The sequence below is a fragment of the Physella acuta genome, unplaced genomic scaffold (genome assembly GCF_028476545.2).
Source record: "Physella acuta isolate Inbredline_101_S28 unplaced genomic scaffold, ASM2847654v3 ptg000094l, whole genome shotgun sequence".
NCBI classification, from domain to species: Eukaryota; Metazoa; Mollusca; class Gastropoda; family Physidae; genus Physella; species Physella acuta.
The window spans coordinates 621,609-638,167 of NW_026731614.1; the positions used below are offsets into that span (position 1 = coordinate 621,609).

General features: G+C 36.4%; 1 protein-coding gene across 1 annotated transcript; it reads left to right on the forward strand.

Moving 5' to 3' along the window:
* Positions 1–32: 32 nt before the first annotated feature.
* LOC131929138 (tubulin glycylase 3C) lies at positions 33–5,182 on the forward strand. Its single transcript, XM_059285326.1, has 6 exons — positions 33–84; positions 2,168–2,638; positions 2,971–3,048; positions 3,462–3,512; positions 4,382–4,451; positions 4,736–5,182. The coding sequence occupies exons 2-6, from the start codon at positions 2,401–2,403 to the stop codon at positions 5,145–5,147; spliced, it is 849 nt and encodes a 282-aa protein (XP_059141309.1). The 5' UTR covers positions 33–84; positions 2,168–2,400; the 3' UTR covers positions 5,148–5,182.
* The last annotated feature ends 11,377 nt before the right edge of the window (positions 5,183–16,559 follow it).

Genomic DNA, 16,559 nt, shown 5'->3' on the forward strand with positions numbered 1-16,559 from the left:
TGGGGTTTTTAAAAGATTCACAATGTACAACACAAGCAAATAACGCAACACAGCTTTTGGATCTCATCGCCAGCAGTTCACAAGGTAAAATTTTCATTTGTGTGAGATAAATATAGAAGTACATATGTCATGTCAACATGATACAATAGATTAAGTCCTAACGTATTATCAGTTTTTAGTGCTATTCAGTCTATGGAGGTGGAGTTAAGTTAATTATACACCATGTTTGATGAACAGCCGACTGTATAAGTGTGAGGTAAAACGTTTGATAAACGTACTAATTTTAGAGAGAATTGTAGTCTTAACTCTAATCTTGACTTACTTGGATTACAAAGTTTTTTCCAGACTTTTTTTTCTGCGGAGGTGCACTTCATATTTTAAGGGGGGGGGGGGCGGGTGTCTACATTTTCCCCTGGGTGGGGGGGGGGGCAGACATTAGTAAAAGTATATGTTTACTTTATAAATTCCATCTCGTTCGGGGGGGGGGGTCGGTAGACTTTCTTCGGGGGATGCCTGGAAGAAACTCTGTTGGCTTAGTCCCATTTACACATGGTGGAGTATTGTGTTAATAATACGTTAAATATTGATACAGTTTCATAGATTTGATTTTATTGTTTAATACAAGAGCTGACATTTTTACTTTCTCGTATATACGAAGTATAGAGAAAGTCTTGTAATCGTGCAAAAAAAAAATCGAGAATTTTACAAATCTCGACGTGTTACACCTCACTGATACGGAAAAACATAATTTTGCAATCTTGTCCGTATGTTTTTGTGTCTGTCTGTGTGTCTGTCTGTCTGTGTGTAAACACGATAACTTGAGTACCGTTACAGCTTGGTTGATGAAATTTCATATATAAGTAATTTATCAAAATCGAAGATCCGTATCAACTTTTGAGCGATTTCCGATAACCGGAAGTGGTACTTTTTCTACTTTGAATTTTTCAAACGCCTATAGCTTGAGTACTATTTCAGATAGATAAATGAAATTTCATACGTTAGTAAAAGATCTAATTCTCTAACTTCTCTCAAATTTTGAGTAATTTCCGTTTACCGGAAGTACTCATTTACGCTATTTCCGATTTCTCAAAATCGCATGTAAATTTATAAAGTACTAATAATATTGCGCACTATTATGCACATTTTGTTTTGGCGTTCGCTTGGTGTGCAATTCTTTTTTCTATGAGATTCTACTCTATTTTTAAAAGTTTAAGTAATTAAAAATCATGTCTATATTCCAAGTTATATAAGAATATTCGAGAAAGTTTAGGGGAGATCACTCCCGGTTTATTAGTATGTGAAATACGTGTTTGACAGTTTAGACTAGTTGGTGACAGAATGTTTGGAAAACAATTACATGTCTCAATATAAAGGACAGTCAACCAAAAACAAAAACAAAAAACAAGAGAGAAATAACTCAATCGGGAGTGAGGCAGGGTCGTTTAGTTTCATTATACATTGTTGGCCTTATTATTCTTGGCAAGATTTTAGAGAGGAGCGAGTGTTACATTAAGCAATCGACATTTCGAATATCATTATTGACTTCGCCATCTTTTTAAACACATTTAATAACTGCAGGATAAAACAATACTGGTCAAGATATTGATGCTGATTGAGTCTGATCTTCCCTAGTAGGCCTACTTGCCAAATTAAATGTATATGCCTTTGACATACAAGTATTAACACGGACATACATATAATAGGAAAGATACAAAAAGATAGATTCCTTTAATGAAACAAGAACGAAAAAACACATTAACAAATAAAAAGAACATACATTTAAATAAAAAAGCATGCCTAGAATAATACAGGACCCGCTGTATCGAAGAAGCTTGGTTAAGAACAACATAAATCCACCCCTGCGGCCACAAAATATATCTATAACTATCAGTTATATTTTATTGTGTTTACTTTATGTATCATCATATAAATGTTGACGCGTTGTCAAGTTTCGAGACTTACCTCTCTAAAATTTTAATCCTATTTTTAAACTGTAATACTTTACTTTAAACATATTGCATTTTTAAATGCGTCTTTTGACGTCATTTTACGTCTTGATATTTAGTCTGAAACATTCCATAATACTTTAAAAACGATTTATTAAATCTAAAAAGTGTATACATGAATTTTATTTGATTATTATTTGCCTGTTTAATGTCTCCTACAGCTGAACTAGACCCACCAGTTGAACGTAAAAAAACACGAACAGAGAACTGGAAAGACGAAGAAAAAAACGAACTTCTCTCACTGATAGAGAGATACAAGAGAGAGATAGAATGTAAAGGACGAACCAGCGAATGTAAGAAAAAAGTAAAACAAGCCTGGGATGACGTCACACAAGAACATAGAGCAAAATACCCGTCACGTGACCTACAGAAAGTGAAAGAACAATATCAGAGGATGAAATCATTGGCTAAACAAGACATGAAAAGGGCAAAGAGAAACCCTCATGGCATTAGACTTTCTGGTTTTACTAGAAGAATATTTGATATTTGTCCTGAAGATTTTGTAGACTTTAAGGATCTTTTTGAGTCTGAATTAAACACTGGGGATACAACAGAGCCAGACCAAGTCACAGACGTGGTTGATGGAACAAATAGCGGCAGTTTTCAGCCGTCTTCTAACCTCAATAATGAAGGTAACATTTGTTGAGTTAAAGCTGTAAACATTTAATTTAGCTTATGTAACAATCGGTAATATGTTGATGTATATTTGGCTTTTATCGCTTTAATTATTTTGTTGCTTTATTAAAGAACTTAACCTTGATAGCGGAATAAAATACTAGTTTTCTATATGTGTATTTAGATGTCAATGTAGCTGCAAATGTAGCTGAATAAGAAAGAGATGCCATAGAATATAGTATGTTTATTTAACTATAGTAAACACTGTTTAGAGCATTTTTTGGACCAAAATGCTCGTTGAAACATGCAATTAAAGAAAATTGTTTTTAGTTTTCGCTATTCTCAATAGGTCACCAGGAATCGACGGAAAGTTACAATGAACATAACATAGATGATGATGTAACATCTTCAAACTTGCAAGTTGAAGGTAAAATAATATCCGAAATTGTTCAATGAAATGATATTTTCAAATGATAAATTTTTAGAGCTCAACATATGGAGCTCAAAAATAATTTCTTTAAATACATTTATAAGAATAAACTATATAGATATTACAAATTTTTCAGGATAACAAGACAACTTGATTACTAAAATGTTACAAATTTATACAGAATATAAAATATCATACACTAAACTGCATACTTTATTAAAAACCATATGCCATAGCTTACATTCCACTATGTCTTAGTCAACATCATCTATGGCCAAGCATATATCACCTATGCCCTAACCGACATCCGCTTTTCCATAACCTGGTTAGCCCAACGCACTTGTTTCACTTTATGTATATACGTTAAATTTTATTCCGGTTTCTAATTATCGTCTTTGCATGTACTTCAGTTACAGCAAATTTCAACGAGAATCAAGAGCTTACTCAGGAATTGTTTTACGGTAAGTATATTATTATATTTAGAACTCACAAAATGTATTAAGAATTGTTTGAGTTAATAACGCTATCTGCTTAGCTGTTATACTGTTGAATTGATTTGTTGTTGTTGGATAACAGATAAATTACAACTGTCTGAAATAGTGGAGATATTTTAATAGAACTACTAGGTCTCTGTTAACTTGATAAGTTAACTCGAATTGTAAAGTGGATACACTATTGGTCCTGCGCGATTGACAAATTTTGTCCAAATACACTACATGAGTTAATTACCTTATTTTTAATTTCAATTTACTATACTAGCTGTAACAGTATGCGGATAATGCAATCTTTGAAAAAAAAAAAAAACAGACGCGTGAAATCAGTTTTTAAAGTTGTAATTATTCAAGGCTGACAATAACGATTTAGTTTAACACATTAATAGTTAACATGAAAAAAAGAAGATTAAATATCATTTTGTTATGATAATGAACTGTCGGTTCAGTTAGTTAGTTATATATTTAAAATACTTTATAAGCGTATTCTAATGTTTACACTATACCAGGGGTCTCCAAACTACGGCCCGCGGGCCGGATGCGGCCCGCGATGTCCTCTCATCCGGCCCGCGGAGATCTTTTTGTCCTCGGAAAAAACGTTTACTAGTGATGGTTCAGGAACTTTGCCCAAAAAAATCAAAGACATGCCTGGAAGAAACTGGCCCCCGAACTGAAATTTGATAGTTAATGCGGCCCTCGGACTGAAAAGTTTGGAGACCCCTGCACTATACCCTAGCAAATAAAAAGAATTTGCAAACCAATTGTTGATTTGCCTTTAAACAAACCCAATGAGAATGTCTTTACTTTTGTTAATTACATACATTTGTTTACATACATAGGTACAGATGTCCAAGCTCACGAAGAAGCCACAGACAGAATTCAAAACCAGAACATTGAGATGGAGCCTCAGTAATTTTATTTTAATTTGTATCTCGGATAATGTTGAGATTTTTCAGAGAGTTGATAATTTACATTACTCACCGATACGTGACTGTAAGGGTGACATGACAGGATTTCTTAGGGGTCATCAACTCATAAATTGAGCTAACATTTTTGTACAGTAACGCATTTAAACATTTTATGGCGATAGTATGTATTTTCCATTGTATATTATCGCTGGTCATTTTTACAAAAAATGTTCCACATCAGAAATAAAATTAAAATAAACATTTTAATTTCTCTAACACTAACAGGCCTCAGATAGAGGATTTCGCTGACACAGAAGGGAAAAGAAAATCTCATCCATCTACACAGGTTAGACACGGATGTAGAAACTTGAATAAAAGACGACGGTTTGGTGAGATTTATGAACTTGAAGTTGAAGAACGAAAATGTAGACTAGAAATATGCAAGTTACAGATGAGAGAGAAAGAAGAAAAACTAAAGCAAAGATCAGAGAAACATGATGTGGAAATACAACTAAAAAAACAAAAACATGAACAGAGAATGAGAGAGAGAAAAGAGAAACTGAGAATGGAGATAGAAAGACATGAGCTAGAGCAGAGACTTTTAGAACAGAAGCTCTACAAGGAAGAAAGTAAAGGGATGTTGACATCAAGCCACGAGATACTGGATGTAGCAGGACCCAGCTACACACAGCTGTAGGTCAAGGCGTGTTTCTGTTTATGGTTTTGTTGGGCAATCTTTGTCACATTTCAAAAACTGACATTTCTAATTTTATATTCACCTTTTCATAAACTATTACTTTCGATTGGGACGCTTATTTTAAATCTTTAAAGAGGTCGACCGAACTCTTTATAAATCCAGAGAAAAATTGTTTTATCTCTATCAGTACAGTGTAGAAATATTTATAAGTCTATACAATATTAATCAATTTTTAATTTGCCCGACTGTTATTTCGTATTATAATGAATTAAAATATTACATTGAATGAATTTATGTTTAAATGTTTTTATAATTTCTGCTCTCTATTAAATCGGTTATTTAGCTAATATTAAAGTAAGATTTTATCTCATACATTTCTGTGGAAAAGTATAATAATTTAAATGTTAATAATGCGATGCTAAACTTTGCTGAAAAATAAATATAAATGTTTACTGCAAAAATGCTTCCAGTAATTACTTTTGTATGTGTATTATAGGCATTGATGTAGGTTCTAGACATGTTTAATGGTGTTAATATTTTATTAATTGTTTAATTATCTTTTATTTATAATTTTAATGTTATTTTATTAATTGTTTAGCTATCTTTGATTCACCGTAGAATTTATTTCGATTGCAATATCTTTCAAAGAGTAAACATTGTTTTGGAAAACTATTTATTTCATTTATTTAAATCATGCATTTAAAGATGAAAATGTTAAAAATAGATTATTATTGAAATATAATATAGAGGCCACGATTTTTAAATTGTATCGCTAAAAGTACTGTTAAAAAATAATTATTTTTTGGTTTTTAAAATTGCATTTTTATTACTTCTATTATTGTTATGACCATAGAGTAACAAATACATATGTAACAATTTATTCACTTATTATATAAAACAGTAAAAAAACTAGTTCTACTTCGCAAGCTATTATTTGAATGGCATGTGAAAGAAGTCATGCAAGGGACATTAATCTGATAACTGCGATAAATATCAATTATTCAATCTTAAAAGTAAACTCATACTTTATTATTTTCAAAAAAAATTAAAAATAAAAGGTTGTTTTTTATAATGGCAACAATAGTTGGCATGGAGGTCTTTTCTCACTTTGGCTATTATTAAAATGCAAAAACGATTTTTCTACAACAAATAATAAAAAAAGTAGTCTTAGAAAATGGTAGGCGTGGTGTAAAGTGTGGACATATTGTCATCAGATGTGTTATTCAGATTAATTAAATATGTTTTTTTATTCGTCAAATAATAATTCTACTGACTAGTTGTCTTTGATGATAGTGAAAAAAATGTGAACGAAAATTCTCCAAATCCCTAATCAAACGATTTGTCTAAATCTAAATGCTAATAAGATATTCTATTGTTGTGTCTTCTTAAGTATGTTCTGTAGGCAAAAATAATTTCTTGCATAAAAATAAAATAACATTTAAAAAAAATTATGTTGGTGTTTTAATGCTGTATAAAAGGTCAAAAAATAAATAAAAATAAAAGCACTTCAACGTTGATGTAGTACTTAGTTTATATAAAAAGTCAAATACAAATAATTTACTTACAAGGGCTTGCAAAAAGTCGAATCTTTGAAATGGTGGACAAAGACATCGTTGGATGAACTGAACAGATATTAGGTGGACTGTGGCGATACCGCAGTTCTAGCTTGGATGACAGTGGCGATACCACAGATCTTAGTTTCGTGGACTGTGACGATACAGCCAGCTGTAGTGTTGGTCCGTTAATGAGCAGACTTGAGCCAAACGTGAACCTAAGACTTATCTAATGCTGACAAGAAATTTTACACCAGAAAAAAATGAAAACATCTGTTTTGTTTCCGACTTCTCAAGGTCAATGCAAGCTTGTTGACTAATTTCTGTTAAAATTTTGTTACGGACTAGTTAGGGAGATGTGAAAGACCTTGTTTTGCTTTCTGTCATTAAATGCATGAAGTAGATAAGGAATCACATTTAGTTGTTTTATCATTTGATTGGAATAGCGTAATTCTTTAGTAGTTATCAAATGGCACAATAGTCTTTTTTCTACTATTACCATAAAATACATTTGTCTTAACTCTTTATATTGAATATAACATTATTAAAATGTTACAAAAAGTCGGCAATATTTATTTTTTTAAAGCTATTAGGCGAATATCAGTTAAGAAAATAAGATAATGTTTACAGTTTCCTTTTAGTGTAACACAACAGGTGTAAGCTAGCCCACAAACATGTGGTAAAAGTTGACCATATTTTTCTTAAATGACAGGTTCTCAACCTGCGATACGCCGACCTCGGGAGAAACAGTTTTAGGCTACATAAAGTAGTCTGGGTAAGGTCCAGGTATGTAGGTAGGTTTCCTGGTTAGGGGGAGCGGATAGTTCAGTAAAGGCGATATATATATATATATATATATATATATATATATATATATATATATATATATATATATATATATATATATATGGGAAATGTATATATAAAATAAATTGCAGTGCATTATTACTTATTAAAGGACAATCATTTTACTTTATTTTGTTCATACATACATATAAATTATGCATGCCAGTTTAATCGTACTGTAATTTTTTAACAATTCGAAACAAATCCCGTAGTGTTTTAACACCGAAATCATTATAGTGAATGGCTAAAACATACGTATTGTCAATACATATTATCAGAGTCGTGGCGACCCTTCCCGGGGCTTGGTAACGAACTTTCAGTTTGTCGCCTCCCCCCATTTATGTTTCATATTTCTAATTCAAAACTGCAGCTAAAATGAGCTTTTAATTTTTTCCCAACCCATTTTGGCGCCTGGGGACATAATGTACCCCCACCCCCCGTCGCTACGCCTCCGCATCTTATGTCCTAACATTCGGAGTACTCTAGGTGAGATTTTGATGCATGGTTGCTAACTTTTTACACCTATACTGGCTTTAAATTTATCCTAAACGTTTTTAAAATTTTCGATAATATTCAATCAATTTAGAAAATAGTAGAATCAGTCTGTAAAGCCCAGTATTACCCGTTTCTTAACTTAGGCTATGTATAGTTCAGTAATGCAGCTCTGCTTTTTTTCCTACACATTTTTAGCCATTATATAGTTAACTTACCAAGGCAGTGGTAGTCGTTTTAAGTTTTGTCTATGCTACAATATCGGTGTGTATTACAATAGCAGCACATCATCATTTCCAGTCCGTGCCCAAGACACATGGGGCAGATGAAGTAGAGTTTATCTGCTTCAGAGATCTCTGCATATGAAGAGATAGTGTGGTCAGAACTATGCCCAGCCACCTTTTTTTTCCCTAACGTAAGTTAGGTACCCATCAGAGTGCATTCTACTGACTTGAACCAGGATTCGAATTCGAGACTTTCGGGTCAATGGACTAGCTCTCTACTGCTAGGCCATGCCGTTCCACACACGAGCATTTAGGGTTTTGAAAAGCAGACGCGTTAGAAACAAGTCAAAATATGGATGGGAAAGACGACAGCTTGAGAACCTCTCCATTAAATTTTTTTCTCTACAAGCATAAGCACACACTGCGATATGGGATTGCATGTTAGATTAGCAGTGAAGCTGTAATTGGAAACAATACCGTAACATAAGAGTTTCCTCCAGGCGGAGCCCCCACCCCCGAACACTTTTAACAGTGTCCGCCCCCCCCCTTCCCCGGAAATTTTAGTCTGACCCCCTCGAAAATTTCAAGTGCCCCCCCCCCCCCCCCGGGAGAAAAAAGCCTGAAGAACCACTGCGTAACAGATCAGTGACTAGTCATGTACACTTTAAATATGAAGCAATAGGTCTAAGTCAACGACTTGCTGAAATAATTGAAAACAATTTGGTGTACGGAGCATGGGTGTGAAGTATATAAACACGTTTTTATGGTCGCTTTAAGTAGGAGCTCATCAAAGATCGTTCGAGAATATCACAAGCCACTGTGGCGAGTCTTGGCAGATAAAAACTAAGAACCAGATCGTTATGTTCAAGACAGCTTGTGTATGTGACGTATTGTTACGCTCCAGTAAATACCGTTGTAGCGGATGTGACAGAACGTTACAGTTGAGTTGGCTTTGAAGGCGAAAATGTGACGTTCAGTTACGGCATTAACAGATAGATGGCAAACGACTGTCGAGCCAATATAACACTATATATTAGGCCAATGGAAAAAAATCAGGCTATTGTTTAAAATTACATGCCTTTTCTGAGTTCTCAACCTCCGTTTGCCTATTAGTTTGTGAATTAATTTTCTCTCAAGTCTAATGCAACCATTTCCTTTAAACTTTCCAGATACGTTCTTCAATGACAACAATATATAATTTTTAATCTAATTAGATAGACAATTTAATTTTAAAATTACTATATTAAAAAAATAAAAGAAATCATATTATTTATACGAGCCGACCCGCGGTGTATCATACGCCGCTATTTAGTTGTTGTTTTTTCTACTTTTCAGGAATTCATAATTTGTGAATTCGACAGTACCAATGTTGCCACTGAAAATATTTTGCCACTGAAAATATTTGCTTTAACACACTAAACACCCCCCCCCCCCGTGAAAGCAGCCTCCTCTTAGTTACCTCCTCTAAGTTTAAAATCGTTTCAAACTAAATTATCTGCCCCTAATAGCCGTCACTAAACCCAGCTCTACGATTGTTTTGTAAAGCATTAATGCTGGTCTTATAAGACAATTTTCTAAAAGACAGGTCTATTGCACCAACATTCCTCCACTCAATACATTTTATAAATATTTTTCCTCGAAAGTTAATGCCTCCAGATATTAATTTTTTCGGAAAATTTGACCAACCCAGAAGTTGCAATATCACGCTTCGCCATTCCACCAACTCAAACAAAAAGAATTCAATTCATAAAGCCGACCCCGTCTCTAGATTTCTTTAGACATAAATGAAAGCAATTTATTTCATCGGCATAACACCATTAAGCAGTACACTGAATGGTCTTCTAGTATGTTAGCGTCAATAGTGTGAGGTGGGTGTGTAGGGCTGTGATAGCTTTATTTAAGCCGTAAATGATTTGAATTATGTGACGTTCAGACAAAAGTTGATACGTTGAACTCGGGTGCCATAGATTACACAGCGGCACGTAAAGAAGTTTTAATGAGGATCGGCGAGTGCTTACATTCAATGATAAAAAGACATTCTTAAAAGTAAATCAGCAATTTTAAATAATCAAAAAGCTAACTGCCATTGATATTTCTTTTACGGAACACAGCATTTACAATATTAGTTCGATTTAATTTAAACTAAACGCCCCAAGTCATGAGAATGCGGCAGGACTGAACGTTGGCTGCATACATTATTTTGATAAACAAACAATAACCAATGTTATAGTCAACATCTTTATATGGAACTATAACACCACACTGTTATATGCTCAATTGATCCATTACCAAAAGGTCAGAATGAAGGGCATTATTGTGCCTGACAATTAAATTATGAAGACGTGAGTTAGGTACCCATCAGAGTTGGTTGGACTCAGGGACGGTCTACTGGCTTGAACCCGGATTCGGACTCGTTGATCGCTAGGTCTAAAGTGGATTATTTAACTGGGGGTTACTATTTCCAATGATCACAGGGGAATGTTAAAAGGACTACACAAATATTATTCACGAGAAAAATGGCCCGTTGAGGAAGGATACAACGGGCGCTAGGCTGATAGTGCTGTCTCTTTTCTATAAACTAAAACCAACCCACCCCCCCCTACACACCACCCCACCCCCCCACCCCCCACCCCCACCCCCACCCCCACACAACCCCCCACCCCCACCCCCCCCCCCACACACCACCCCTCCCCACCCCCACCACCACCCCCCAAAAAAACATGTCTACCGTCTCATTCAACGAAATATAGTTATATACTTTTTCCAGTGTCCACCCCCTCCCCGAAAATTCTACCCCCGCCCCCGAAAATTTCAAGTACCCTCACCCCTCTCCGGGGAGGAAAAAGTCTGAAAGAAACACTGGTGTCGCGCTTAGCCACTACCCGAAGAATTGCATTAAAGAAATTGCAAGAAAACCACTTTTTAGATTAGACACATTAATTAGGCGGTAATTTTATTATAGAGAATCGATGAAGAAATTTCTTTTGAGTTAGGGAGGGGGGGGGGGGCTCAGACGTTCTTACGCGGGGGTGGGGCTTCGCCCCTACCCGAAAAATTGTATGAAAGAAACTCTTCACGCAAACCACTTAGATTAGACAAAATTGCTCTTTTATTCAATGTTTACGCGATAATCAATGACGTCACTATATTACTGTGTGGACTTTCCGCCTTGAGATTATTTTCAACTCTTTGCTAAATGTGTCGACGTCATACTTCGTTTTTCGAAATACTGTGCATGTTTTTAATTTCCTTGTGTTTTCTCTAGAGCGTTCTTGTCAGATAGAATTTTTGCTTATGTTTTCTCTAGAGCGTTCTTGTCAGACAGAGCGTTCTTGTCAGATAGATACATACACAGACAGCGAAACTATTATTATAGACGAGAAAAATGGCCCGTTGAGGAAGGATACACCGGGCGCTAGGTTGATAGTGCTGTCTCTTTTCTCTAAACTAAAACCAACCCACCCCCCCACACACCACCCCCACCCCCCCACCCCCCCAAAACACACCACCCCAACCCCCAACCCCCCACCCCCACCCCCCAAAAAAACATGTCTACCGTCCCATTCAACGAAATATAATTATATACTTTTTCCAGTGTCCGCCCCCTCCCAGAAAATTCTACACCCGCCCCCGAAAATTTCAAGTACCCCCACCCCTCTCCGGGGAGGAAAAAGTCTAAATTAAACCCCCCCCACTCACCCCACCCCCCACCCACCCACCCTAAAAAAAACATGTCTACCGTCCCATTCAACGAAATATAATTATATACTTTTTCCAGTGTCCGCCCCCTCCCCGAAAATTCTACACCCGCCCCCGAAAATTCCAAGTACCCCCACCCCTTTCCGGGGAGGAAAAAGTCTGAAAGAAACACTGGTGTCGCGCTTAGCCACTACCCGAAGAATTGCATTAAAGAAATTGCAAGAAAACCACTTTTTAGATTAGACACATTAATTAGGCGGTAATTTTATTATAGAGTATCGATGAGGAAATTTCTTTTGAGTTGGGGAGGGGGGGGGGGGGAGCTCAGACGTTCTTACGCGGGGATGGGGCTTCGCCCCTACTCGAAGAATCGTATGAAAGAAACTCTTCACGCAAACCACTTAGATTAGACCAAATTGCCTTTGTATTCAATGTTTACTCGAGAATCAATGACGTCATATTACTGTGTGCACTCTCCAGCTTGAGATACTGTGCTAAATGTGACCGCGTCATACTTCGTTTTTCGAATTACTATGCAGGTTTTTAATTTGCTTGTGTTTTCTCTAGAGCGTTCTTGTCAGACAGAGCGTTCTTGTCAGATAGACAAACAGCGAAACTATTATTATAGACGAGAAAAATGGCCGTTGAGGAAGGATACACCGGGCGCTAGGCTGATAGTGCTGTCTCTTTTCTCTAAACTAAAACCACCCCCCCACACACACACCCCACCCCCCCACACACCACCCCCCACCCACACACACACCACCCCCAACCCCCCCCCCCACACCCCCCACCCCCCACAAAACATGTATACCGTCCCATTCAACGAAATATAATTATATACTTTTTCCAGTGTCCGCCCCCTCCCCGAAAATTCTACCCCCGCCCCCGAAAATTTCAAGTACCCCCCACCCCTCTCCGGGGAGGAAAAAGTCTAAACTAAAACCACCCCACCCCCCACCCCCCACCCCCCACACACCCCCCCCCCCACACACACACACACCACACCCCCCCCCCCCCCCCCCAAAAAAAAACATGTCTACCGCCCCATTCAACGAAATATAATTATATACTTTTTCCAGTGTCCGCCCCCTCCCCGAAAATTCTACCCCCGCCACCGAAAATTTCAAGTACCCCCACCCCTCTCCGGGGAGGAAAAAGTCTAAATTAAAACCACCCCTCCCACCCCCCTAAAAAAACATGTCTACCGTCCCATTCAACGAAATATAATTTATATACTTTTTCCAGTGTCCGCCCCCTCCCCGAGGGGGGGGGGGGGCTCAGACGTTCTTACGCGGGGGTGGGGCTTCGCCCCTACCCGAAGAATTGTATGAAAGAAACTCTTCACGCAAACCACTTAGATTAGACTGAATGTTTACTCGATAATCAATGACGTCATATTAATGTGTGCACTATCCGGCTTGAGATTATTTTCTAATCTGTGCTAAATGTGTCGACGTCATACTTCGTTTTTCGAATTACTGTGCATGTTTTTATTTTCCTTGTGTTTTCTCTAGAGCGTTCTTGTCAGATAGATAGATAGATAGATAGATAGATAGATAGATAGATAGATAGATAGATAGATAGATAGATAGATAGATAGATAGATAGATAGATAGATAGATAGATAGATAGATAGATAGATAGATAGATAGATAGATAGATAGATAGATAGATAGATAGATAGATAGATAGATAGATAGATAGATAGATAGATAGATAGATAGATAGATAGATAGATAGATAGATAGATAGATAGATAGATAGATAGATAGATAGATAGATAGATAGATAGATAGATAGATAGATAGATAGATAGATAGATAGATAGATAGATAGATAGATAGATAGATAGATAGATAGATAGATAGATAGATAGATAGATAGATAGATAGATAGATAGATAGATAGATAGATAGATAGATAGATAGATAGATAGATAGATAGATAGATAGATAGATAGATAGATAGATAGATAGATAGATAGATAGATAGATAGATAGATAGATAGATAGATAGATAGATAGATAGATAGATAGATAGATAGATAGATAGATAGATAGATAGATAGATAGATAGATAGATAGATAGATAGATAGATAGATAGATAGATAGATAGATAGATAGATAGATAGATAGATAGATAGATAGATAGATAGATAGATAGATAGATAGATAGATAGATAGATAGATAGATAGATAGATAGATAGATAGATAGATAGATAGACAGACAGCGAAACTATTATATAGAATTATTAAAAAAATCTTTTTAATATATAAAATCACTCAACGAAATTAGTTTTTTTTCACATACACATTTAAGTAAATAATGACCATGAGTTACACAAATATAGAACAGTTCAAATTCTGTTGAACATCAAGAATTATATCGTTCCTAAAGATTTGTTTCTTAGAAAACAATAACTAGAAATGTTGTAAAAAAATAAAGTTAGACACGTCTCCTGTTGATGTAGCGATTTATGACGCTGATCTTGGATGGAAAATGGTTCTCAAGCAAGAAACAGATTAAAGAAATATTTTCAATGTCAGACCACACCCTGCTATATCACGGTACAAATGCTGAAAGTTTTTAGTTTATTGTTTTCTCTAGCACACGAGCAAGGTAAGTGCTGCTAAACTGACACCAAACGCATTTATTGAAGTCACTTTTATACATTATGCTGGAATAATCTAAAATAAGCTTGCACTAATTTAATGGGCGAAACATTATTTATAGCTATGTTAGAAGTTAGAATAGACTTTAACTTTAACTGGATCTAGACCAGTGGCGTAAAGCTAGCGTAAGCAAGGCATAGGGGCCCAAGGCACTTTGGGGCCCTTTTCCCTCTTAAAAAAAGTAAAACTTTTACATTGAAATTTAAATATTTGTTTAATATAAATAATTTCAATTTTCAATTTCTCTGGTCGTGCAAGCCATTGAGAGAATTAGCCTATAAATAAACTTGAACTGACTATTTTGTAAGATCGGCATCCAGCACCCGTAAATCTACATCGCCACAAACCTCAACTGATTGGGATATTCCCTACCCCATCCCACAGACCTGCACCTCTCTCCCAACTGTCTGCCCTCCACGAAATTCCATCTTACTAAACATCCGTGGTAACAACTGAGACATTAGAAAAAAAACATGGACAGTGTTTCCACAACCAGCTGGCTGAGTCTCAAAGTTTTTTTTTTTACCTCAATGACTTTTCATTTGTTGATCTAATAATCTTTAAACAATATGGCGCTACTAACACTATCAGTTTTTTATTTTCATCCAATCGCCAAGAAACTTTGGGAAGTCGTTGAGACTATTCCAAAGGAGGTGTTTTTTCCTAGACATTTTTCCTGAAAAGGTGCCTGAAAGAAACTCTGACTTTTGGGAAGGTTTCTGCCATTAAATTTATATTTTAATTCTGAGGTTGTCACCCCGGCAGTAAGGCGGCACAGTTTGCAACTCAGAGTTTCCCAGCAGCTATCTTTGCATGGGGTTCCGTTGATTAGGTGTCTGGCGCAGCGGGTAAGCGTTACTTCTTGATTCAGTGGTAAAATGGCAGCTGGCACCTCGGCCACGGCCTCCCCCATGAGCACTACGGCGCTTATACTCGTTTTAATGAGCGCCATACACAAGAGATACGTCGGGATACTAAAATCAATTACTAAATAAAACAAGGGGTGTCCTCCAGCGCATCAGCAGTAGTAAAGGTTGGGCGCCCAATTTACCCAGCGGATCCCTGAGTGCACGAAGTCCATTGGTTGGGCGCCCTTCAGAGTCTTGATTCATCGGTCAAACAGCAACAGGGACGGCTTTCGACACCAATCACACGAGTATTCTACAATAGGGACAGGGTGGGCCTTTACATTCGACGACTAAACAGAACCAGAGCTGCATCTGGTTACCTATGGTGGTGTAACCAGTCACTCCCGTGAAGATTTTGACACCTAGATGGTCGCCGAAAGGTATTTAACCTCACCATTAAGGAAGATGATTAACGCACACTCAATGCTTTCATACAGCATTGTCAATGGCGTCTGAGCAATAGCGCCCCCGCAACAAAGATCAGAAAAAAATAGCATTGTTGTTTACATTTTAACTAAACCTATCTCAGTTTAAAAAACAAGGTCACGCGACTTAACATGGACAATGGCGTCTGAGCAATAGCGCCCCCGCAACAAAATTCAGAAAAAAAATAGCATTGTTGTTTACATTTTAACTATACCTATCTCAGTTTTAAAAACAAAGTCACGCGACTAAACATACACAATTGGTAACGCGTCGATGAAACCCTTACAAATTGTTTTGTTACCATGGTATGTAGGACTAGATCGCAGCAACGCGGACGGATACGCTAGTTAGTATAAGCATTCTTTAACATTCTACGTTGATCAGGTAGGAGATTTTTATGTTTATGATGGAATTCTTAAATCTAATTATTTGTAGATATGCCCATTGGGTCAGCAGCCTTGGCCATCCTAAGAATCTAACATACGGACGCAGCTAAAGTAGATCTCAGTGAACTTATTTATCATTTTACAAAATTAAAAAACATGAAAAAAAAAACAACCCCACAGATCTAAATAAATCATTAGCAA